Source organism: Athene noctua, chromosome 1, assembly GCF_965140245.1.
Source record: "Athene noctua chromosome 1, bAthNoc1.hap1.1, whole genome shotgun sequence".
Lineage (NCBI taxonomy): Eukaryota > Metazoa > Chordata > Aves > Strigiformes > Strigidae > Athene > Athene noctua.
Window position 1 is genome coordinate 130,251,314 of NC_134037.1, and position 26,406 is coordinate 130,277,719.

The 26,406-nt window shown below is 42.9% G+C and overlaps 2 protein-coding genes across 2 annotated transcripts in view; one reads left to right on the forward strand and one right to left on the reverse strand.

Moving 5' to 3' along the window:
• Positions 1-22,352, reverse strand: DHX57 (DExH-box helicase 57). Its single transcript, XM_074932142.1, has 24 exons — positions 22,308-22,352; positions 20,713-20,924; positions 19,897-20,049; positions 19,444-19,614; positions 17,929-18,740; positions 16,268-16,458; positions 16,002-16,123; positions 15,531-15,726; positions 14,675-14,799; positions 13,537-13,670; positions 12,803-12,857; positions 11,858-12,060; positions 10,723-10,839; positions 10,272-10,368; positions 8,794-8,967; positions 8,323-8,523; positions 7,191-7,467; positions 5,933-6,028; positions 5,750-5,833; positions 5,432-5,569; positions 4,564-4,638; positions 3,999-4,133; positions 2,808-3,008; positions 1-2,689 (listed from the first exon to the last, which is right to left on the reverse strand). The coding sequence occupies exons 2-24, from the start codon at positions 20,913-20,915 to the stop codon at positions 2,546-2,548; spliced, it is 4,104 nt and encodes a 1,367-aa protein (XP_074788243.1). The 5' UTR covers positions 20,916-20,924; positions 22,308-22,352; the 3' UTR covers positions 1-2,545.
• Positions 21,625-26,406, forward strand: part of MORN2 (MORN repeat containing 2) — a 9,387-nt gene continuing 4,605 nt past the window's right edge. Inside the window, 5 exon segments of the mRNA XM_074900173.1 lie at positions 21,625-21,659; positions 22,298-22,499; positions 23,811-24,024; positions 24,765-24,812; positions 24,815-24,870. Of these exon segments, the coding sequence (XP_074756274.1) occupies positions 21,625-21,659; positions 22,298-22,499; positions 23,811-24,024; positions 24,765-24,812; positions 24,815-24,870 (555 nt within the window).

The window sequence follows — 26,406 nt, forward strand, 5'->3', positions numbered from 1 at the left end:
ATTAAAGGACCAGTGAACTCACCTGGAGGTATGTGGAATACTTCTAGAATGTTAAACTCCTGAAGTAAAGATTTTTAGAAATGCTGTTCTATGGCCTGGTTGTCCAAATAGTATTTCTTTGTGATATTTAGGATAAACTGGCAGTTCTGGTGCAGAAGATAATATATTTAGACACTGGTTTTAGGAAATGAAGGCTTCTCTCAGGGAGCAGAGGTCACAAGCAGACCCTGCAGGTCAGGACTCTTTTCATACCTCACAGGGAGGCCTCTGGCCATGAATAGTAGAGTTTGGTGTTTGTCACCTGTATTTAATGTGGCTTCATCCTCTTGTTGAGGCTGCTGGCTCAGAGGCAGTTGCAGCTGTGCTGGGGAGAGCTTGCAGGGGGTAGTGCAGCACAACTGGGCTCCTGCTCTGCCTCTGCTCTACCCCTGGGGTGCTGGACTGCTTTCCCTGTCTCAGGCTTTTTTTTTTTTTTTTTTTTTTGAGTATTTATTCCTTACGGGGAAGTAGAGCTGTTGCATTGACTGGCACTGGTTTCAGGGGCTGAAGGAATCAAGTAACAAAACCCCTGTGCCCCAGTCCCCAAGGCGTGGTTAGTGCTTGTGTTCTTGGAAGTTGCCCTGTCCAGGCAACGGTTGGAGTACTGCTTACAGGAAGAGCTGGTGCTGCAGCCCTGGCCGCTAGAGGTGCACTCACCCTCATCTGTGATGGCATCTATTGAGCTGTGCTTTGTTCCCTTCCTAGATTTGCCCATTTGGCCACTGAGACAAGGCATTATGATGTGTCCCAAGTCTTCCCTCTGGTGGGGTGGATGCTGCTAATCATCACTTGTGACATCAGCAGCTGTCCTTGCCCTCACATTCACTTTGGGATGGCCCAGGTGGAATTTCACATGTACCTGGGGGAAGAGTCATACAGACCCTGCTTGAGCACTAGTTTTCCTTTGAAACAGTAGTCCCTGATGGTTGAGAAGCCATTTATTCAAGAGAATACTGCTTTGAAAGTGTAGGGAAGTCTGAGGTGAAAAAGGGAATCTGCTCCTCTTTCATCCCACAGCCAACCTGAACAGGAACAGTGTTTGCTTACCTGTATGGGGGTGGCTGCCAGGCAAACACAGAAGCAAGGCCCAAACAGTCCCACTTCACACAGAGCTAATAGCTAACAATACACTGTATGTCTCTTCAGTGCTTCAATACCCCCCCAGGATTCCTTGGCCTTAACAGTTCTTCAACAAACCTCAGAAAAAAACCCCCAGGTTTCCACATGTGCAGTTACAGGAGTAGGTGCTACCGTTCACCATTAAATTACAGGAACACTTAAGCATGCCTGCAACCTACTGCTCTGTTAGGTTGGTCCTAGTGCTCCTGTCACCCTCCTTGTGCAAGGGTGTGGTGCTGTGAAACTTCTTCTACACAAATACTTAAGTGTGTTTTTTTGAAAAAAATCAAACTAGACCACAAATGAGATTTGCTGCTCTGCTCATCATTCCTCAGCCTGATTGCTCCTTCCAGGCAGGACTACTGGTGGAGACAGTGTTTACTCTGGTTTTACTATGCAGATGACAGTAATGTTACTTCACTTAAGGCACTTGCTATTATTTGCTATTGGTGGTACCTCAAGCAGCTCAGCTCTAGCAATGTTGAAGGGAAGAAGTAACAGGTCATTATTACTGCAGCTTTTTGCCACACTCCTGTGTAGCAGCCCATTCCCCAGAACAGGAGTTTTGGAAGCTTTTAGCCAAAGTGGGACTTTCCTCCAGTTGTGCTAGGTGGCAGGAAGACTCCCACCTCCCAGAGGAGGTTAAAACAGCAATACTGTTCACCCAAGGATCCCTTTTCAATGCGCTACAGCAGTTTGTCCATCTCATCAGTTTTACTTTTTCACAGTTCAGAGGGGCTGGAAAAGCCTGTCTTTCAGGGGAAATGTCCACACTCTGCCACAGCCCTACACTGTAACCAGAGCAGCCAGTGCTCCAACACATTACTCCAACTGAGCCAGTACAAATCCATGCTCTTCAAATCCATGTCAGAACCCCCTGACATGAATCAAAAGGCGCTCACCTTTTTAAGGACTTCGGGTTGAACCATAAGCAAATTGATCCCTGGTCAGCCAAGACTGACTACCTCAGTAAAGTCTTGGCCAAAATGTAGAAGTGAGCTTAAACAAGTTTGGGAGCAGCTTATGACATCGCATGTTGCCTCCAGACATCACTATTACAAGAAGCAGCTAAGCAGTAGGTATTTTTGTGACCAGAAAACACTCTTGCCAGTGTATTGCCTCATGAAAAAACACTTTCTTACTTGGAGGTTTCTATTCCTCCTAGGAGATTTGCCATTTTCCCACTTCCCAGAGTGTAGACAACCTTAATTTCAATAAATGAGCTCTTTGCAAACAAAGGAAAAAATCCTAAAACCGGTTGCCAACTTGGTTTTCCAGAGATCAGCGCCATGTTTTGAGACAACAAATACATCAAGACCTTGATGTTACGTGATCTGTTCTCAGGCAGTAGCAAACAGCGAGGTTTTATAGAAAGCTGCTCTCCCCATTACTGCGTGGTCACAAGCTTTACAATCATACCAATGATCCGAGATCCGCGGGGGCACATGCATAAATCCATGCTGGGATTCTTGATTTTATCCTGCAGCAGCTGGTCCAGTTCACAGCGCAGCTCTTTCACCAGCTCAGCCACCTAACACGTGGTAAAGCAAACCAAGAGATGAGTGTAAGGCTCATGAAATGCATCTCCTGCATTCTAAATGTGTGCACAGCTCTGCAACACTCCCAGGATCAGCCCTCCTTTTCCTTACCTGGTGAGAAGCAGCCACAAACTGTATCCATCCATCATCAAGAGAAATGACAAATTCTCCCTTCTGCAGCTTCATGTGAACCTGTCCACCGCCAAGCAGGACCAGCGGGTACACGGACACCATACTGCAGTCTCGAATGAACACACGGCTAGTCTTGATTTTCTCATGATACACCAGGTAGGGGCTCTCAAAGTGCCTAGTCTGGAACATGTACACAACATCCTTGTTAAAAAGTGCCACATCTCTTCCAACCTGCTCAGGCAAACAGGAACCTGCCTGCCTCCTCCACACACCCTTACAGGTGCAAAGAACAGCAAATGTGCCTAAAATGCACCTGCATGACTAACAGACTCTCTCTGACTCCTAAGAGCTGCTGGTAACTTTGCCAGTTACTCCTTGCTCTTTCCTGCTTTGCAGTGAGCATGTGAGAAATCAGTTGATTCATCAATTCAATTGATGAAGCCCCAAGTTCTCCATTTCATGCTGACGTTTTCATGTGTGCATTTGTTATGCTCTTTCAGAGCAGGAGTGCTGAACAGTTCAAAGCCTTTATAATATATATATGTAAAAGTCACCTTTTCAAAACAATTTATATCCTGGAAAAGCAATGAATCATCAAATATGGAGACAGATTTCATGAGCCAAATATCACCATACATCATGGCAGAGAGAGAAGAGCTCTTATCTAAGTATGAGCTAGCAAGCTGGAAAGGAAATTAACTTCAGAGTCTGAGAACCCATGAAGAAACCAACCAGAGTATGTCCCTGAATTATTTACCAATAAATAATATTTCAGCTGAAGAGAGAAAACGTGGTGAAGGGCAGTGGAGAGAAGTCATCCAAGGAGTATGAAGGTGCTACACACATGCATGAAATCTCAGTCAGTACTGAGAAGTAGCCAGGGGAGCACTGCAACCACATTTTTGTGTGCAGCTTTGCAGATGCATCTTAAAAAAACCTGAACTGGGTGGTTACTGCATCTGCTAATTCCATGCCAGAGGCTGGCATTTTACCTGTGTGCCTAAAAGGACACTCTTACCTCAGGAACACACAATTATTTACAATTCTAACAGGGGACTGTTTAATCATGAAGATTTTTTAAAAAACATAAGTAGGGACCCTCACTGTAATCTCAGCTGCTCAAGAAAAGGTGATTTCTTTTATAGAAAAATAGAAGAAACGAATCTTGACCTGGTAATTCACAGATGAAGGATGAATGTGAACATAACCATCATTTTTGGTAACGAACTTCAACTCTTCTGCTTTTGGTTGCATTTTGACCACTCCTGTACTGGTCTTTTGGTACTTGCCCTCTGGCTTTTTCACCTGTATGGCAAGATAAAAAGTTATAAAATCTGCTGCACCAGAAAACCTTTTTAACTTATGTTTTAATTTTATCAAAACCAGAAATTCTCAAGCGCTAACATGTCAAGGCACTAGAGACAGATATTACACTCCAGGTGCCGTCTAACCCTTACTGCTCATTTGTAACCTCGCCTTCTAAATAGCTGTAATTTAAAGTAACTTAAGAACATTTGCTGCTGGCTTCTGTGTGACACTAAAATCAGCCTGTAGGAACAGCAGCAGTCTCAAGCAATACAAACACTGGAGCTCAGTGGCTTGGCTCTGACACTCTTAAGTAGCCAGCTTTGGCAACCTAAGCCAGGCTCAAGGCTGCCACAATCGGCCCAGACTGAAAGCAGGTCCTGTGGATATGCTAGACAGCAGAAGAGAAAATGAAAAGGCATTCTTTTACCTGGACGACATTGGGATACAGTGCAGCACACAACATAGCTGAGATCAGCTTGATGTTCTCTGCATTTGAATTTGCCTGTGAAATTAATGCATGCATTAGGTATTCTGCAGGTAAGTCTATAAAGGTAAGCCCTGCTTCTGGAATGACAGAATTCCTGAAACTGGTTTACTTTTACAGCTGCACTACTGTGCCTCATAAGGAAAGGACCAGTTACTTCTCCTAAGGTCTCAAGCTAGACCTGGGCTGTGCTTCTCCCACTATCAATGGAGAAAATGGCCACCAACTACCTCGAAGCAGTTAGTGTCAAATGTAATTATTCCCTAATGTCTGTCTACAAAGAGAGAAAGCAAGCACAAGTTGTCCCAGTGCACAGTGATACTCTACAACTACCAAATCCTCATCACGTCATCATGTAGCCCTAGGAGATCTGTGGCTCCAGAGGTACTGCTTTCTGAAGACTGTCTGCAATGCTGAAATATTTCACTGCCTGCTCTGTAATGTAACTCTGTTCCCTAAATAAGGTTGACATTGACACTAATCCCAACATTCAGGCCAGGTTGTGAGTCAGACCCATGCCTTTCCACATGTCAAATCAGCAGTGTTTCACCATCTCAGAGGACCAGGTTTCATCTCACTTCCACATCTGGGACTGTTCTTCCCCGGCACATAAGGCCTCATGACATTGAGGCTTATACCAGCATGTACAATGTAAGGGGAGGAAGAACAGAGCCAGGTAAGAAGTGACTTGCCAGTGTGAGATGACAAAGCCAGGCTGTGGCAAGAAGCCGCCCAGTCTATAGCCCACCTGGCACCCATGTCAAACAAGAACTGCAGCATCATTTTGGAGCAGTGAAATGCTGTGAATTACCTCTTCTCCTGTGGCATCAAACACACCATCGCCTCCTTGGGACCACTTCTTCTCAATGTCCCTGGCTCTTAATCCCTCTTTCACAAACCCAATGTCAGAAAGCAGTTCTGTGAATTGCCGTTTCAGACTGGCAATTTCCTACGAACAGACAAAGGGTGTTTTTATAAAAGCTTGGGGTTTTGTCCTGTGTATGGAACTACGCTGCTTTTTTTAACTTCTCTCTCCAGAGGAGAGTCTTCACCAGTTGCTTATTTTCATCACTAAGACTCTGCCAGTGTCTCAACCAGTCCCCATGCAAGGCCACAAAAACTGACTTACCTGAAGAACTCTTCCTGACAAAAAGTTCTCCCTGCAGTAGTTGTAGCTTGCCTGAGAGCCATCTTTGATACTTAAATGCCATCCCTAATTGAAAGGATGTGAGGAAACCCTTAATAAAATGTTTCAGCTTGAATTTCAAGGACATTACAAACCTCTTAGAGAGGCTACTGAATTTTAGCTCACCTTATATGCCTGTAGAAGAGCCAGGTAGTCACTGTTTCCTACTGCAAACTCCAACTTCTTTTTGTTTGCTTCTTCCCTTTTATCCCATGGCGACACCTAGACAGGCAGTAACAGATTAAGCGTGTTCTTCCCCTTACAACTTAGACAAGCCATTGCAAGAACTGCATGGCACAATCTTTGGTATTTTCACAGTAGCTCACAGGTCAGAATACAAATATTCTCCACAGATAATAGAAAATATGATGAGGCATTCAGAAATGCCTAGTCAACAGCAAAGCACCCAAGCCCACTGCTCTATCTAACCACAAGAGATCCAAAGGTGAATTTGTGATTGACAAGCTCACACAAAATATTTCATTTTGGGTGGACCTCTCTGCAGATGCAGAATGCAAAGATCCAGGAAAACACCATCTGACAAATATTAGCAAGTTAATGGAGCTGAATCTCAAATGAGTATGCCTGTAACGGAGAAGAGCACAGCAAGTCTAAAATCCACTTGTGTCTGAGAGAGAGAGAAGGCGATAGTAACACAGGACATTCAAAAAGCTGAATTGAAGTTATTCTACATCAGCATATAGAAACTTATAGCACTGGAAGTCAAAATGCTGTAGAAAATGCCCAATAAGCATACAGAAAACAATATGTAATTAAATAACTAGAACATTCTATTTTCCACTTCTGTCACAACTGTCCTGAATACAAACTATTTGCACTACTAACAACAGCAATCAGAACTTCAAGAAAGTCTGACTTTTCATGCAAGTTTGTACATTGCAGTAGAAGATTAACAACAGTAAGAGCACCTGTAAGTACAGCAGCTAATTCAAAAAACCAAAGTGGAAGTGAACACACAACCTGAGATCCAATCTGAACCGCATTCACAGCTGAGACTTGTCAAGTTCACCGTTATCACGGTTTTGTAATTATTTCTAGCTGCTCCTTATATTACCATTTATTTTCAGTTTTTACACCAAATTTGAACAAAATAGACTGGTTATAAGTACTTCTTAGTTCAAATTCAAACTAATATCCACTCTGTTTCTACTGTTCACTCATAAATAACATTCTTGTTGCTGCTGCACGGTCTTGGTCTTCTGCTTCTAACTGGATTTTTTTAATGAGCACTGCATTAACATATAAACAACACAGGCTAAAAAGGACAATTAAAATACTCCGGTGTAGTAAGCTGCAAGTTACAACAGGGTTTTGCTGCTGTATGAAAACACACCACTTTCAGAGCTGGATGCATGATACTTACAAATGGTGACTTAAAGGCCAGACTGGCTGCTATAGTTAGTGCAGGATCCAGGCAGCGGAAGATGGTGCCAAACAGCATTAACTTGCCAATCCTGATGTCAACAGGCAGAGAAGCCAAGTGATATCCCAGAGGGGTGAGCTTTTCATCAGGACTTAATGCTCCCAAGTCTTGTAGTCGCATCTTTGATGCTCTCAAAGATTCAATTCTAGGAGGCTCAATCAGTCGTGATAAGACAGAGTGAAGGCTCTGTGCAGAAAACATCTCCAGAATCTTAATTCTTAAGGAGCGAAAATTTAAAAAAGAAAGAAAAAAGAGAGAGGGGAGGGGGGAGAGTATGGGGTGGGTAAGGGGGGGGGTGAGGGCCAGAGCAGGGTGGCCAGAGAGAGAGAAGGGGAGAGAAAAATAATAAAAAAAATCAGCTTAGTTCCATTCACAGGACAAAACCTCAAGCTTTTATAAAAACAAAATAAAAACCAATAGAAAACATGCATCTAAGAATGTGCTCCGTAGAAGAGGGCCTGTAACGCATATTTCAAGTCAGAAAGTAATGTGAAATTATAGCTGGTGGGCAGTGCACTTCAACCAACCTCACAGTCCATAAGAACAGATTCTGATACCATACTAGGGTTTAAAATAAAAGTTTTTACTGTAAAAAAATTATTTGTGTTGTTTCATTTGCTTTTTGTACAAAGGGATGCACAGTGTGCAGCAGGGATAGGAGGGCTTCTTCATTTAGTATTTGCATGATGGTGGTGCCTGATCCAGGCTGTGGCTTTACTGCACTATGCTGCACAGAAACACCACAGGAGAGTTTACAGCATAAACAGCTACTGTAGGTCTGGAGTACAGGAATGCAACTGCCTTCTCTGATGATGAGAGCTCTCAGAGGAGATGTATCTTTTTCCTAGGATCAGATGAGAGCTAGGGCATGTAAAGGACTGGAAGAATTGGTGGAGGGTGTGATTGTGGGGGATCTGGATGCAGAGACAAGGTGATTGTAAGATCAATGCAACCAGTCAACAGTTTTAGATCTTTAGAGCAAGTTTCTTGGTTCCATGATGTGAGAAAACACTGAGGAAACAAAACATTCTGCATACTGGCTTTTTCAGGCAATACAGGAATAACAGCTCACCTCAGACAAAGCTGCTCCAAGGGCACTCTTTGTATTTCTGGTAACTGCTGGTTTATAAGATGATGGTTATAGTGATGGCTACTGAAAAGATGAAAGCAGACGCCTGAGGCTATACGGCCTGCTCGCCCTTTCCTTTGCAGAGCGTTGGCCTTGGACACAAATGTTTCTTCCAGACTTTCCATTCCTTTGCTTGGGTCATATCTACAGGACAGTAAAAAACAGGCTTAGATTCAAGAGCGCAGACTGAAAGGCTGGAGGTCAAGCAGGCAAATGCTGCCAACTTCTGTATGAACACAACTCCCACCCCTGCTGTTGGATCTGAGTCTAGACTGGCTTCCTCCACCTTGCAGTAGCTTTCTGCAGATCAAGTTCCTCGAAGTTTTTCCCCGCTCTTTGGAAAGCTAAAGCATGCAGCTCAAGGCATAGAGCAACTTCCCAGATCACAAAGCCCTGAGGAATGAATCCCAGTACCTTTTCTCTTTCATTTTTCCAGAATCAATCACATAGACCACATCATCAATGGTGACAGATGTTTCTGCAATGTTTGTAGAGATGATGATTTTGATAACTCCGGCAGGAGGCCTGATGAACACAGACTGCTGTTCTTCACTAGACAGTGAAGAATGAAGTGGATAAACAACACACCTGGAAGGACAATATGACAGCACACTCAGTGCATCTCCAGCCTCCTCCCTCTTGTGCCTGCACACACTTTTGCCTCTCTAGTACTAGACACTGTCTTACAGCCATTCAAAGCAATATAAACCCAGCAAACCTCTCTGCCATATCACCTTTAAGACACAGAATCATTTAGGTTCAAAAAAGACCCTTGAGATTATCAAGTCCAACCACTTACCTAACACTGCCAAGTCCACCACTAAACCATGTCCCTAAGTGCCACATCTACACATCCTTTAAATACCTCCAGGGGTGGTGACTCTACCACTCCCCTGGGCAGCCTGTTCTTGACACTCTTTTGGTGAAGAAATTTTTTCTAATACCCAGTCTAAATGACCCTTGGCAGGACTTGAGGCCATTTGCTCCAGTCTTATCACTTGCTACTTGGGAGAAGAGACCAACACCCACCTCGTTACAACCTCCTTTCAGGTAGCTGTAGAGAGCGATGAGGTCTCCCCTCAGCTTCCCCTTCTCCAGGCTAAACAACCCCAGTTCCCTCAGCCGCTCCTCATAAGACTTATGCTCTAGACCCCTCACCGGCATCGTTGCTCTTCTCTGGATGCTCTCTAGCACCTCAGTGTCTTTCTTATAGTGAGGAGCCCAAAACTCAACATGGCATTCAAGGTGTGGCCTCACCAGTGCTGAGTACAGGGGGATGATCACTCTCCTAGTCCTGCTGGCCACACTATTTCTGATACATGTTCTAAGGGAAGGTGGAGAAGTTTACAGAAGGGAAAGGTCTCAGAATAGAGTTGAGCAAAAATTCTGCCTCTTTTAAAGAGTCTAGAATCTGCCATTTACAATGCCAGACTAGAAGAAAAATCACTCTAGCTAACCTTGCCATGGCCATCTGTGTAAAACTGTTTAGACAAGGACATCCAATTACATCTCCATGTAACTAACAATCTAAGGCCAAATGTAACCACAACTGAATGTATCTCAGCAAACATTCTGAAACAGAACAAGGGCTGAGATGAAGTTTTCAACAGTCCACTGGATCATGCAGAGGACAAAATGGAGAACACTCACCACCAGGGTCTCCAAGAACTTCAACAACTAATCTTCCTGAATTGAGGAGAAAAAACAAAAAGACCAAGCCAATAAGACAGCAGAGAAGGAATTATCCTGACTGGAGTCAAGCCCTTCACATCCCAAGCTGTCTTACACATTTAATAACCTTTATTTATCCCTGGATAAAGGCAGGCTTTGTGCAGGAAGCTACTCCTTATTTATGGGTAAACACTGATAGCTTTGGAGCTTTTCTGCCTTACCTCTTGCTGTGCCTGTTATTAAAAAGAGCATTAGACTGCAGCTGCTCATAAAGCATCTTGATTTCTGCTAGACCAGGCAAAAATATCAACACAGCACCTATATACATAGATTTAAAAAAAGAAAAATCACTCAACAGAAATGACAGCATGATATTTTATTACTATGCAAATGGCCCAAGTCAAAACTCCAGCTCTGTTTTGCAATTATTCTACAAAAAACACACAGGCTGCAACAGTTCCTCACCAAAAACTTTCCAAAGTAGACAATTCTCTCACCTTTCCCATCCCATGTATATCAGGGGCTTTGTTACTCAGCTAGAATTTGATTTTTTTCAAAAATAATCAGTCACTACAGAAACTCTGCATGCAAAACATTAGCTTTGGGTCTATAAGTCTATAAGCACTCTGCCTCCATGAATCTACTTTTACCTCTCAAGGACAGTAAAATTACCTGGGGGGTATGAATGTCTGCCAGCAACTATCCACTCCAGCAAGGCTTCAATTAATTCCAGATTAATTTTGTCCAAGTCCATGACAGACATCGTCTTCAACACCATCTTGCTAACCCCTGGGGAAAAATAAATAAAACACACAATAAGTCCACCTCTCGTAAAAAAATATCTGCTGGATGAACTGAATGAGTGTGACTGAACAACCAACCACACCTTGGTTTAAACAGCATCTGGCTTAGACCAGACAGAGGTAAGTGACTCCTGCATTGTATTTCCCCTTCCATGCTCTCCTCTGTTTCAGCTCTTCCCTTCCTTTCTCATGCCTTACTAGGACTCACATGTGCCCTGTGCACAGCCTAGACCAGGATTCATCCACTAGCAGAATGACATCGCACATATTAGCGGGTAAGAGGAGCTGAAAACCTTTGTATGGCCATTTACAGCTACATCCAGGACTACCTTCTCAAGCTTTCTTTTCCCTCTTCCAATGTTTCTTACACCAACAAGACACCCAGATTCCCTTATTCTTCTGAGACGGTTAACTGTCTAGCAGGAATCTGAAGCTTTTAAGCAATGGCTGTCACGCAGTACCACTGTGGAGTGCACCATAAGGGTGTGCAGGGAAGAACTCTTGAGGACTAAGCACAAGGAGGATTTTGATGATGACAAGAGTGGGAAGTTCATAGAAAGGTCTGCCTCTTATGAAGCCATTCACAGACTGACTTGAATTTTTCAAGGAAGGCTTGTCATGCTGAAGTAACCCCCTTGAAGCAGGCAGACACATGCTGTGCTTTAAGTAAAGCTGCTCCAGGAAGAACAGATACAGCAAAGAGGATGGAATTAACAAAGCATCTGAAAAGGGATGTAAACTGATAGCAGCTGAAAACCGTCCATCTTCAGATGCTAAGAACTGTTTTCAGTCCAGATGTTTGTTTGTGTTTAAGAGAACAATGTCATGTGTTTGTTTTTTTTTTTTTAAGCTGGCAGGTTTCTGATCTCATCTAGAAGTAGTGACCTGACTAACTTCAAAACTGAATTATATACACGCATTCAAGATATAACATTATATGCTAACATACCATCTTGGCTGGCATATGTTACATGCCAATTTACTAGATTTAAAAAGGAGCTCACCTTTATACCGTGTAAGGAGCTGCTTCAAAGTTAATTTTTGGTCTGGGTCTGAATCTCTGACAACTGTGTCAGTGCCTTCCAGAAGGCCAGCACGTCTCAGGTCCTCCTCTACTTCTTCAAATGCAGTTCTTTTCTGTCTTCCATTCTGCTTGTTTTCTTGCTTTGTCTTGCGCCTGTAGGGACTACCATCCTCTAAAACATACCTGAACATCAGAAGAACATTTAGTGGCATAGAAAGCAGTCTAACAGTCTCCTTCTAATAATTAGCTACAGAGATAGAGTATCAAAAGTATTTATATATAAATCTGAGAGGAACTTTGTATAAGCGGGTTGCAAAACCACAGACAGTATCGAGGTCAAGGTGTCCTTCCATACTGGGATGTTAGTCTTTAAAAGCTGTGATGTAAAAGGCTACAACTACAAACTACAGCTAAGCAGGCAGCTCAAAGCAACAATCTGCAAGTAATTTACAATAGCTGATCAATTTATTATCTGGAATATCTGAGCTGCTGTGAGTCTACAGTAACTACAAATGGTAATAGGAATCTGCAGCCCTACTGCAAGGTAGGGCTTACAAAAAAGAATTGTTTGGTATCCTGCATTTTTCACCTTCAGTGATGAAATCCACCTTCAAATGTATTTTGCTTGCCACTGTCTAACCACCACTGAAAGAAGAAAAGCACAAGCACTGACAAACTCTTCATGGCAAAGCAACTATGTGGTATCTAATGCAGAAAGGCTTGTTTTGGCATGAGATCCTAGACCCCACTGAAGTGTAAGTATGGTTTAAAGTCAGTGCTTTAGTAGAACTCCAAGACTGCTGGTGATGGGGAAGATTTGAGAGGATTTAATTTTTAAATCTATGTACAGAACTACTGAAGTCTCAAGGTCAACAGTGCAATCTCAAAGGTCAAATACATCTGAGAATGACTGGCAATTTCATACCTTGTCATTGCAATCACATCTTCCAGAAAAAACTGATCCACAGGAAATGTTCGACCTAAAGGAAACATGAGAATAAATCTACATGCCACACAACATGCAGAAAAGAGGAAAAAGACAGAAGATGGTTAGCATTTCACACAGGTTATTATGTCATACATTGGCTTCACAGCTCTCATCTATACTGCAGTTTTCAACACAGTTTCTGTCTATGAGAAACAGTGGATGTTTTCCACGCAGATGTTTTCCATGCATGGTTTGGTAACATGAGCTTACGCAGTCACAGAAGGGCTGACACACTTATGGGAACACATCTGTGAGGCTACGTTGTTTCTGTCATGCTCCATGTAAGAAATTAGCAATTTAAAAGGCACATTTGGCTAAATGTGTACACATCCAGCTGAATCCTCTCACTGCTTCTTTTTCACAAGGACAGCTGTGGTGAAACTAGCTCAGGGAACCACATCATGCACACCATGTCATTTTTGTCTTCTGGGGAATGAAATTCTGTGGGTATAGACACAACACAAAAAAGGCTCCATTTCCAGTCTTTTTTAAATTTCATTGGCCTTTTCTTCTAAGCCCTTAGAATCACAGTTCTTGTATAAATCCTGATCTTGCCACTTTGCAAATTAGTCCCTTACACTTGAATTGAAAAACACTTTGCAAGCAGAAATACTGAAAAAAATCCCTAAAACAATGAATATGACAAGATAATAAAAATGAATGGTTTTCACCTGGTATGTTAATAATTGGACAGGAGTGAAAGTATTGAGAAAAAAGCTCTGCATTCAAGGTGGCACTCATTAGTATAATGCGCAGGTCTGGCCTCTGAACCATTATATCCTTCAAAACCAGCAGCAAGAAGTCACTAAAGAAAACAAACAAAAAGACATTTGAATTTCTTTAGTGTTAACTTTCAGTCTCTTTTTTGCCTCCTGATTCTGACTTTCTGGTTGTCGCTTACCGGCGGTGTTGGGATTACTTGGCAAACTCATTTAAGCTCTAGCTACTGTATCAATTAATTACATTAATGACAGCACAAGAACCAATTAACTCAAAGTAAGAGATGAGTCCTTTTTGCTCCTCTTCCTCACTGGAAGAGTTATTCAAACTTATACTCTTCCTCGCTCACTGTATTCTTCCCCACATATTTATAGCTTTTGTGGCATGCCTAGAAAACTGGCTTGAAGTGATTTTGGATTCGAAGGAGGAAGAATCTTTGGGAGATACGAGGCTTTTTATGAGGCTAAAACATAATCTGAGCTGTAGAATAATGGTTCACAGTCAAAGTCTCATGTAAATCCACTGGATTGGAGTGTTTTACAGGGAAAGCATCAAAGAAAAGGATCCTTGCCACTTAATTTACAAAGATACTGACAGACATTATCTTTTGCCTGGCATCAGCAGGTACACAGGGTAAATCTGCAGAAGGCTGGAGCAGGATAGGATGCTCATGCATAAAATTAACATGAGCACTTGCCCCTTGCAGGTGCTTTGCTGAAGTAAAAAATCCTGCATCAGGAAAAATAATTCCCAGAAGGGCATGTGAAGAATTAGGTAAAAGCTGAAGTAAGGGTATAGTAAGAACCAGACAACTGTGGTAAAAAAGTTACTTAACGCTCCAGCCCCACCCAACGCAATGTGATTGCAGATTGGAGGTATAAACATTTAAGAGAGACATGATTTCTCTGTAAGCTGCTGTAACAAAACTTCCTACCGCCCAAAGGCGAGAATCTAAAACCAGACTCCTTCTATCATCCCATGTTACTGGCACAGGATCAACAAGTCTGACTTCAGTTACCTGCACTTTAGCCACCTTTATCATTCTGACTATGTTTCTTCATTTTGCTTACAGGATGAGAGATTATTTACCTTTCTTCTGTTCTTTCGTGAACTTCATCAATAATAACATGTGTGATTCCCTGCAAAGTCAGATCTCCTTCCAGCCTTCTCAACAGCACACCAGTAGTGCAGTACAAGAGTCTGGTAGCTGAGGACTTGAACAGTAAGACAAAGCGTTCAGTGGACTTTGTGCAACAACACAGTGCAAAGAGAGTATGTGCTGCTGTAAAGCATTTGGTTTCAAGCAATCCATGCTGGGGATGGGCTGAATGATTTTTCGTTCCTGCTTAAAACTTGAGAACACCTGCTTCTTACTAAGTGGCATTGCTAACTATAAGGGATAAACAACAAATTTGAACTGTTTTTCCTGTGGAAGTTGCTTTCTGATAAACAACTCAGATCTCTGTTCCTAGAAAGATTTAGTGAACCTCTTTTTTAACATAGTTCTTGGAAAAAGCAATCAGCTGCAACATAAAATTTCACTTCCAAGAGAGCAGTTTGAATTCAACCCCACTTCTGGCTGACAGAAGCTGTACCCCTCAATCTCCACTTGGGAGACAAATGGAAATGGTTGACGAGTGGAAATTAAGTCAGTAGCCTTCCAGAGGTTAGAAGTATTACACATACTCTCAGAGTCCTTCACCTGCCTCAAGAGAAAGCAAAAGTACAAGACACAGTACTACACTCTCATTCTGTAAAGTGGACTGTGCAACTTGAGATGAAATAAAATATAGAATGTATTTTGTAATATAATAGAAAATACTGGTGATACAGGCTTGCTTATCTCACTATATGGCAGATATCGGGCAGAAATTCTGTATGCTAGAGAAGCACTAAGCACATTTTAATATAACTAAATGAAAACCAACAAGCAAAACACACATACCTTCACACTTTCTAGACGGATCTGATATCCAACAGTGAGTCCAATCCTTTCTGTTCTTTCTTTGGCTACACGTTCAGCCACAGAAATGGCAGAGATCCTGCGAGGCTGAGTGCAGATGATGTTTGCAACTCTGCTTGGAGATCCTTGCAATGAAGCATCCAAAATAAACTGAGGAATCTGAGTGGTTTTCCCACACCTGCATGACAAAGTCAGGGATTAATTGAAAAAAACCCCACAAACCCAACACCTTCCATCCATGTAAACTGACTGCATTCCAGTTGGAATTTGCATTGTTTCATTAGTGTCATCCTTCACATGAAATTTGTCTAGGACTGCTGTCACTGGTCACAGATGGACCTCAACCTTTCAGGACACGGACACATATTTCACATTATTCTGTGTACACTTATATATAAACAGTATAGTATACTGTGTATACTATGAAGTCTGTACGTGCAATCACACTCTTACCCCGTCATGCCGCTCACAACAAGAACTTGGTGGCTTTCCAGCAAGTCAAGAATGGTTTCCCTCTCTTGCCATGCAGGGAGCTTCTGTCTTTCATACAACATGGACTGGAAGTGCCTAGAAGACTGATGCACAAAAGCAGACAGCATGGCAGTAAGAACAAACACCACTGGAGTGGAACAGAACCATCTGAAACAGCAACCTGTGGGTTAAATATTTATTTCTCTAAAGTAAGCACAAACCCAGATATTCTGTTCTGTACATTATACCTTTTTCAGTCGAAACTGTGTGCAGATTTTAACATTTTCATTATACAGAGACTTTGCCTGCCCATCATATCTTTTGGAAAGCTTTTTCTTGAGGTTCACGTAACTCTCATTCTCCACAACAACTTGATCAGGCTCATCTTCCTCCTCCTCTTCTGCCATCTCTGCTTCCTGAGGCTCTGACACTGTTGAGGCTTGAGACAGAGAATGTACAGTTAAATATTCTTCTTACTAAGGAAAAGGACCTCATCGGCACTGCAGAAGAGACACACATGTTCCAGGAACATTCTCAACAAAGAACCTTGTTAGACTGGAGCTGAGGGTCTGCAAGACTGTTTTTGACATGCATTTAGTTCAACACTACCAGCAAATCTCCCCTCACCACATCAAACAAACCACAACCTCTCTAGCTCCAACCCACTTGTCACTACCCCTGGACCAGCTGTGCTCTGCAACACCATGGTCTGGGTCACCATGTGCTGAACCATACTGGTATCTGGTTTGCCTTCCTGAACACTTTTCATGTGTCTCATCTCCCCTCTCCATTCACCACACAACCACTTCTTTAGAGCTCAAGACTGTGACGGCAGTACCAGCGTAAATTAATTAAAACTACACTGTAACATTAAGTGTTAAGCCACTACCAAGTAATTTTAAACCAAGTCTGAAACTGGACCAGGTACTTTGGTGCCTACTGCCTATCAGCTGAAGTTGGATTTGCTGAGACAGTAAACCAGCCCTTGAAAGTTTTAAAGCTATACTTATCTAAACCAGGTATTTCATAACATAAGGAAGATTTTATAACATAAGAAAGATTATTTGGAATCTCCGATTTCAACTTCTAGAACAATGCTGTCTTTCTGGGGAACTGTTAAAAAAATGGAATAATTTGTCTTACTATAACAAAAAATAGGTTGTCACTATTTAAGTGCTCTAAAATGTGATGCAGTTGTTCTTGAAAACTCTCTTGAAGAAAGTTTGCCTTAGATAAAACAGTTTTGGAATTGAGAGCTTGAAGGTCATCTATGTCATGGAGTTGATGTCACCCTGCCATAACTGACAGTCCCAACTCTCCCCCTGTGAAATCAGCCTAGATGCACTTGCGTGCAAAAAACGGGATGATACCTTGAACAACATTCTAGAATCGCTTGCAACATTTACTTAGCCTTAAATCCACCTTTAGAAAATTAATTTTGAGGAGGGGTTGGTAATTTTAAGTTTTGGGGTTTTTTTAAAAAAAGATGTTTCTGAACTGATGAGCAGCAGATGCAGCAAAGCTTGCAAACAACGTTTTCCATTCCCTTCCAAGCACACTTCTCTGGTCGGTTTTGGTGAGCTCACACCACATTTCTCAACGGCTTTTTATTGACTGGGAACAGGCATCTCTTTCTCTGCGCTCCTATAACTCAGTTCTTGCTCTGTGCTCCTTTAACTCAGTTTTTGCCAGCAGAAAACCTCTTTGCTGCAGCGTTATCATGGAAGGGACTTCCTGAGGCACAGACAGATTATGGATCTGGCTCACCCCATGACCTTAGTCTCCAGAAATAGATTTGGAACAGACACCTGAATCGGGTTCTCTGCCTTCTCTCTCTTTTTTTTTTTTTTTTTTTTAAATCTTTTTGACCCTTCTTAGCCCAGAAATTGTAGAGGGAAATTTGGTGTACCTTCAGACATTTGACTTGAACCAGATGTACTCTTTGTCTGTAGCTTTACTGAAGGTGTTTCCAGCAGAGACGTAGGAGGAACACTGTATTTGTGCTTAGTATTTTTAAGTAACTCGCTTATTTCAGATTCATGTTCTAAGCAAGTCACTAAAGTGTATACCACGGGTTCATTAGACTCTGCAGCTATCAAGGCCTTTCCAAAGAGGAATTCAGCAATGTGTAAACGACAAGCAAGAGGTAGATTCTCATCAGTGGAATAAAATGCCACAAGGGGTGCCTGAAGTGGATACTTGTTTGCTTCAGGAAATCTTACTTCAAGTTCATATACAGGACCATCACTTTTAGGTCTGAGATAAGCATCATCTACAGAGCTCCTGGCTGGTGTCAGTGGGTGGTTTGGAGAGAATTCATGTCCAAATCTGCATTTTGAACCAAACCTGCAGCCTCCTTGGAGATAAAATTTACATATTTCCTTTGAAGTCTGCTTTGTTCCATCTGTAGTACAAACACCCTTTTGTTTAGATTTGCTGAGCCTGTTTGCTAGGCACTCCAATTCCAAAGTAAAAGTCCAAACACGGTTTTGAATTCTTTCTACAAATTTTTCTCCATAGATTGACCGGAGGGCAAAAGCCTCCTCCTGTCTCTGTTCTAAACATTCTTCTTGACTGGCTTCAGCAGCTGTTGCAGAAACCTGCATCTTCTCTCCATAGCTTTCAGTAAAGCACTGCAATAGCAAATACTCCAATGATGCCCCAATATTACCATTGCAGGATCTCAGTACTGTCCTACAACGCTCACTGTCAAAACCATACCTGCAACAAAACAGACAACATGGCAACAAATGAGTGACAGATTTGTATGAAGCAAAATAACCACAGATTTGCTTGATTAGGCTTACAGTAAAGAAGCACGTATGGCATGAGATACTATTACTACTATTGGGGTAAAACCAAAACCACACCAAAATATTTATGCTGTTTTAAATGATGGTGGCAGGCAGTAATCTGGACTCTGTGAATACTAGTCTGTTGTTTACAAGGTGACAAATTAGTTGCCATGTATGAATGAATGTAGCACATTACAAGATTAGATATAAACTAAACTCTTCAGAAAAAGCTGAGTCCCACATATAAAACACTCCCGAAGCAAAAACAGTTACTTAAATGCTCATATCCAAGCAAAATGGATGAACACTTAAAAGGTTTTGAAACATTACCTACCTGGAAGAAACGCACATATAACAGCAATGCTCCCTGAGCTTTCCCACTATCAGTTTCATTGTCTTGGAGAAAGAACTGAAAACTTCACTGAAAAAGGGCTGGAGCGACTTATTTTCATAAACCCATTACTTTAAATTCCTCTAGTTGAGGATCAAATTTGTAGGAGATACAAACTTATCAGTACTGCACACAGAACTTCCCTGGAGTCAAGAGGAAGTCCAAACACTAAGGGCTTACAGTATCAAGACTAATGATTTACCTCTTCAGATACAAATTATTCACTGAAAAGCATCACCTGGAGAGTTTGTACACAGCAAATGAAGACACTTCACTTTCCACAATTCTGTGCTCAGCTGGCTCAGAAGATGACCTTGGTATTATGTCAGAAAATTCCTGATCTGTTGACCAGCACTGTTCATCATCAAGGTAATCAGGTTCATCATCATCTTCACCGGAACCAGCTACTCTGATAAAACAAGTTACCAAATTAAAATGAAACAAAATTATGCTGTTGAGTAGACACAAAACACTGCCTATGCAGTTTTAAATCCTCCATTTAAATGGAGGATTCTGCTACCCCTTTCCCAGAGTTAATATTGTAGAAGAACAAAGCAAATTCAAAACCACAGGATTTGAGATCAAATTAAAAGTTAAGGGAAAAAAGAATACTGTTTTAATTTCTGACAGTGTGCCTGTTCAAGCACGCTCATTGAGAAGAGCTAGAAGTAGTGCCTCCATTTAAACTAACTCTGATTCAGGAGCCAGCTCCTGCCCTTGAAGATCTTGAAGTAGTTCTTTCACTCTTCTCTGATTCTCCGATGTCATATGTATGGTCTGCAGAGGCATTCTTGCTTCAGGTCTCTGTTTCGTTTGCCCTCCTCTTCTGGCAGGGGCATTTGATCTAAAAATTAAAATAGAACACAACGACGACTTATTTGCCTGGCTCAAATGATCTTGACTGTATTAGTATGTGTTAGGATCCAACCTTGTAATTCAAAACAGGAAAACCAAAATAAGACAAGTCCATCACCTAAGGATTATTCAGTTGCATTCATTCTTATGTAACCAGGATGTGTGTGTCTATATCTGTGCACACACACACATATGCATATGTGTATATTATCCTATGTCAAATCCAAAGCAATTTAATAAACACTTTGGGAGATTCTGAGACACACAGTACAACCATGTACTTCTAAGCTAGATTGATCAGAATAAATTCAGGATACTAAATTCATTCTAAATTGCTTATTTTCTATGGCCCAGCTTCTGCTTTGTAATACACAAAATTTAATATCCTGTGATTACTAGCGTTTTCTGATCAAAGATGTTCTGAAATTACTTTATGATCAAAAAAGAAAAACAGAGGTTCTAATCTTCTTTTAAAAACCCACTTTCCTAGCTATGTTAAATGTACTAATCAAAAAAGACATGTAAAAACTGTTTCATACTGAAACACCTTCATCACCCCTTCATTCTTCTGTATATTCAAAGATGTCCAAAACCCAGCCCTAAAGTATCTCAAACATCTCTACACCAAACCACCCCAAATTAAGAGAAAGACCTGGATTCCAGCCTTGGTTCCTCAAAGAGACAAAAATCATCTCCATCATCCCAAATTTTGTTTGAACATTTCCTATTTCCACCAAGATGAGACTTGTTCGAATGGCCACTGCTGACTCCTCCTCCTTTCCCTTTTCCTCTTCCTCCTCTCCCTCTTCCTTCTCCTCTGTTGGGCTTTCCTCTTTTCCTCCCTGCTGAATTCATGTTCTCTTGCTGAGGAAGGGAAAAAAGTACCCCTTAGTTATTAAGATGATTTAGCACATTGCAAATGTCTGAGCATTATTTGAACATTAGATTATTTGCTTCTTCCCACGTGACAAGAGAAGATACCCTCTCAAACTGCAGTTATTTATCTGTATGTTGGTGTATTTGTATGCCCCTGAAGCAAAGCACATTATTCTAGAACACTGTTACACAAGTTTTGTGGTTTTAGAAAATAAAAGCAATATTCCTCACAGGTGTTCAACCAAAAACTGCAGGATCTCTAGCAAAAGGATGAGCCTAACGGAAGTGCTGCCCAACCTGGGAGGTCCAGTTCTGCCACTCATGGAATTTTCTTGCACATGGGAGCTCAAAGGACAAACCTTCAGGGGAACTTTGAAAAAAGAATGCTGGCACTTTTTGACTTGAGAGTTTGCAAGGCTGAGAGTAAATTGAAGGGGAGCCGAAGCCAAAGATACAGTTTGTTTCCACATTAACCTGCTCCTGACCCCATTCCCTTCTGCAAGGAGCTGCCCAGATAGCTGAGCGCTCTGTGGAGCCTGTGCAGGGGAGTGATTAGGAACCTGTCTTAGAAAACTGAAGCCCTCCTATCTCTCGCACAGCAGGATCTTCACCAGTTTTGACAAAAGCCCATTAGTATTAAGCAGTTGTCAGTGACAGAACGGCCCAACGTAACACATGGCCGAGCATCATGATCCTGCAAATGGAAAACTATTGCAGGGACAGGTGAGCAGCTGTGGCGGTCTGGCAGGAGCCAGACCTGGATCTTTGCAATGGCACCTCCCGAGCCAGGACAACAACTGATGTAGCCATGCATGAATAACAGCCCAAGCGAGGGCTTGGGAGAGCAGAAACAGTCTGGGGCTTGGAAAGAAGCAAACTTCATTTTTTGTGGCAGTCCTCCCCACTGGAGCTCCACCAGGACTGGACAGGCTCTAACAGACAAGCTGACCCCACTCGGAGCAGCCCGGCAGAAGTGAGGGAGGCTCAGAGGGTGAGCCCAGCAGGCGGACACAGGTACTTGCAGCCATCCCGTCGGACACTATCACATGGGGTCTGTGTCTCCATCCCCTCCACACGCAGCACAGAATAGCCCCGCTCCCTGCCCCCGCCTCACAGACCTCCCAAGGGCGTCCGGTCACCAGCACCCCCACCAGCACCGTGGTGGTCACACGGGGATCCCCCAAACCTCCTCTGCTGGCCCTGTCCCTCCCTCCCTCACCGCAGGGTCCCCGTCCCGTTCCCTCCCGCCCATGTTCCCGGGACCCCATCCCCTGCCCACAGGCCCCTGAGCATCCCCTACCTCCCCACGGCGCCATTACGCCCTTCTGGGACCTCCCCCGCCCCCCTTCACACCCCTAAAGCCGCCCCCACCTCTCCGGTCCGCACCGGCACGGCTCACCGCCCCTTGACCCGGAAGCTCCTGCTTTCCTCTTCCGGGTCGACGACCTCCCTAGCAACCTCCCACACTTCCGCCTGGCAACCATGGGAGGCAACACTTCTTCCGTCCGGCCGACCGTCACTTCTCATACTGTTGTCTCAAAAACAGGGTTCTTCACTCGACATGTGAAGAGTCAATTTGTCACCAAAGAGCCGGGATAAAAACTTATCGACACCAATTTGATGCAGACAAGCAGACACTTCTTTATTGAGGGCCGGGTGCACAAGTAAGTGCTCTCACCACCAACACACACCAGTCACAAGAATCATACCGTTTATATATTATTCAGTCATACATATTCATTAGGTATTCATACATAAACACAAGAATTCCTGGAAATCATTATCATACTTCCCTCCTTCTGATTTTGCGCACTAAAGCTTAGAAATCTCTGGAAAGGGTCTGGGGTGTAATTTGGGTTGGTGGCCCATGAGTCGGTGGTCGCGATCTCCCCCTGATGGAATTACCTACTACCTAGTTTCACTGTTCCTTGGCAGAGAGATCTGTAAGCTGTTACAGTTCGTTCTCCCCAGTTCTCATTAATTTCAGGTTGTGGTACATCTGAGACCTTATCCAATGTATTCTAGGTAAGAAATTACTTCTGTGTCTAGACATCTCTTTAACAACTTCAACCAGAATTATTTTCAATTAAAAATCTAATTACCTAAGCAGTATCTAGGTGTACCTAGTAAATGATTACTGACCAATTATTCGGCCTTGGTACAGGGCTATACAGAGGAATTCTTAGTAGCATTGGTTTCTGGTTAGATGTGCAAAATGCAAGATAAATGTAAACATGTAACCTTACTAAAATATCTCTCATAATTCTGTATTCTTACTAGAATCAAACATTATTAATTCTTATTGGTGGCAAATCCGTGACAAATTCACACACAGAGTTGAGGTGTTTGTATTTATTACAGTTCTGTGCAGAAGAGGGTGCTGGGCATCCAAAGTAGTCAGCACATGTAGTTACAAAACCATATTTATCTGGTTCTGAACACACAAATACACGCCTCTGTATATAACTATCCATTAGTATTTTATCACAGTATCATCTATTGGCTAATTTTATTCCTCACTTTCATTTAAAGACACAGTATCTACCTATTAATGTATGTGTGCTTAAAGGGTGAGGGGCTTCATGATGTGGTGGGTAACAGAGGTGTGATTTCCATATTATAATGCGCTAAATTAACTTAAAGGACACAAAAATAGGTACTTTCCACATCGTAGTTTCAGATTACCATTCTGTTGGTCATAAAGCTTAATAATACAGTAGTTCTATCCCAGAACTAAGCAACCAAAATTCATTTATAGCAATAATCATTCTGGTTACAAAACAAAATTTAGATTCTGAGCTGCAGGTCATATGAGAAATGCTGCTTTTTGTCTTTTGCTAAGTTTTGCTCTTTTATCCTTTTATAACAACACAGTTCCCCACAGACAGGACTGATGGCTTCCCTATAAAGAAGGGCACACTCAAGCAGCATGCTAATAATTATGTGTTGTTTCAAGCTGCTGTGTATTTGAAGATATACATATTTGAATTTCAGCCAACAGCTGTAACAGTGACACTGGTTGTTTTTTTCTCAACAGATGCTGTGGTTTTAAAAGTGTCTTTCATATCCCCGAGTGAAGACAAGTATGGCAAAAAAATCTTGGTAGGTACTAATTCCTTTTGCGAAATTGAGTGGGATTAAAACAGAGGAAATTTATACCAGTTTTGGGGTGAGGGTTACATAAACAAGTGACTCTGAAGCTACGCAGCTGAGATGGAGAGGCCCCTCTGGAGATCGCCAGTCCCTTGCACATGCAGGGTCACCCATGATGGCTGCTCTAGACCACATCCCATTGGGAGGTCCTGAATATTTCCATGGATGGAGACTCTGCAACCCCTCTGGGCAACTTGTGACAGGTTGGAATTTAAAGCCAAAGTTTTTAACAGCAAAAATAGATTATTACCCAGGTCACACACTGTTTTAGCTGTGTAAGAACCTCCCACAGACACACAGAAGCTGCTGTAGGGGTGTTTCCTCTGAGTCCTCCTGCAGACAGCCACAGCCATGACCCTGACAGTACACTGGGATCTGCTCTGCCCCACGCCCCCCCACAAGTGGGGCTCAGTGGTGGTGGAAGAAGGGGTAATGCGACTGCTGCTGGCTTGTACTCTGTGAGTGGCACCCAAAGACACCTGCTCCAGTACGGCTTGTGTGCTTCAAGTGCCTGTCTCTGGGAGCAGTCTGTCTACAGGAGATGGAGAGTCAGCTCTGGGGAAAGTGTCTCTGTGCAACAAAAGAAATGCATTGCATGATCTCATAGGATTTGCTTCTTAGATGCTCTCTGTCCTGAAGTGAAAATACCTACCTTCCACCACTTTTGTTTTCTAGAGGGAGAGTACAGAAGGACACCTAAAGGTCTGCTCAAAAAGAATAGTCATGAGTCCATACTAGTGCCAATGGAACTACATTTGTCAGCAGCTGGAAAAATGACATAGTAATTTAAAGTATTCCTTTATTTTAACTTTCTCTGGGTTTGGAATGGAGCATGTCTCACTATATCCACCCTTAAAAAGAGACAGAAAGGGAAATCATAACCTGAGAAGGATCAGACCAATGATGCAGGCTCTTTTTCCACCTCGGAATCTTGTCACAGCCAAGTCTGAAGACTTGAGACACTTGGGGTCTTCAGATGTCCTGCTGCCTCCCGAGGCTTGTGCAAACACACCGGTCATTGCTGGCAGGCAGGCCCTGGTGAAACACCCAGGCACTGTGGAGCTGGTGGTGCCCAGCATGGCCCAGCCGCCTGCACATGTATATATGCCCCACACCCATCCCAAAATGAAACAGGGGAGCTCTGGCCATCGACAGATACAATATTGTTTGGCTGCCTTTGTTTACTGAGTTTCTCAGGAATGAATTAGAAATCTGGACAGGCTGGAGCGATGGGCTGAGGCCAACTGGGGGAGTTTCAATAAGGCCAAGTGCTGGGTGCTGCCCTTGGTCACAACAACCCCCAGCAGCGCTACAGGCTTGGGGAGGAGTGGCTGGAGAGCTGCCAGTCAGAGAGGGACCTGGGAGGGTTGACTGACAGCTGGCTGAACATGAGCCAGCAGTGTGCCCAGGTGGCCAAGAAGGCCAATGGCATCCTGGCTTGCATCAGCAAGAGCGTGGCCAGCAGGGACAGGGAAGGGATCTTACCCCTGTACTCGGCACTGGTGAGGCTGCACCTCGATGACTGGGTGCAGTTTTGGGCACCTCACTACAAAAAGGACATTGAATGACTCGAGCGTGTCCAGAGAAGGGCAACGGAGCTGGTGCAGGGTCTGGAGCACAGGTCGTACGGGGAGTGGCTGAGGGAACTGGGGGGTTTAGTTTGGAGAAGAGGAGGCTGAGGGGAGACCTCATCGCCCTCTACAACTCCCTGAAAGGAGGGTGCAGAGAGCTGGGGATGAGTCTTTAACCAAGTAATAAGCAATAGGACAAGAGGGAACGGCCTCAAGTTGCATCAGAGAAGGTTTAGACTGGATATTAGGAAGTATTTCTTTGCAGAAGGGCTTGCTGGGCATTGTAATGGGCTGCCCCGGGCAGTGGTGGAGTCCCCATCCCTGGAGGTGTTTAAGAGTTGGGTTGACATAGTGCTGAGGGATATGGGTAGTTGGGAACTGTCAATGTTAGGTTAATGGTTGGACTGGATGATCTTCAAGGTCTTTTCCAACCTAGATGATTCTGTGATTCTGTGAATTAGTAAGTATAGGAAAGTTGCTTATTTTGTTGATGCTGGAGAGGAAACAGTCGCTGAAATGAGACAAATATGGGTTGGCAATTAGGAAACAGTATGTTGTGGGTTTATTAGATCTAGTCTGGTTTTTTTCAGTGTCTTACAAAAATATTGGTACAATGGTAAGTATTAAGATTATGGCACAGAAGTTCTTTATAGCACAGATTTAAATCCACAGGCATGGCTTAGTGAACTAGGCTGAACAAATGAAAGACTTGCTCTCTTGCTCTGCCTTGTTTCACAGAGAGAAAT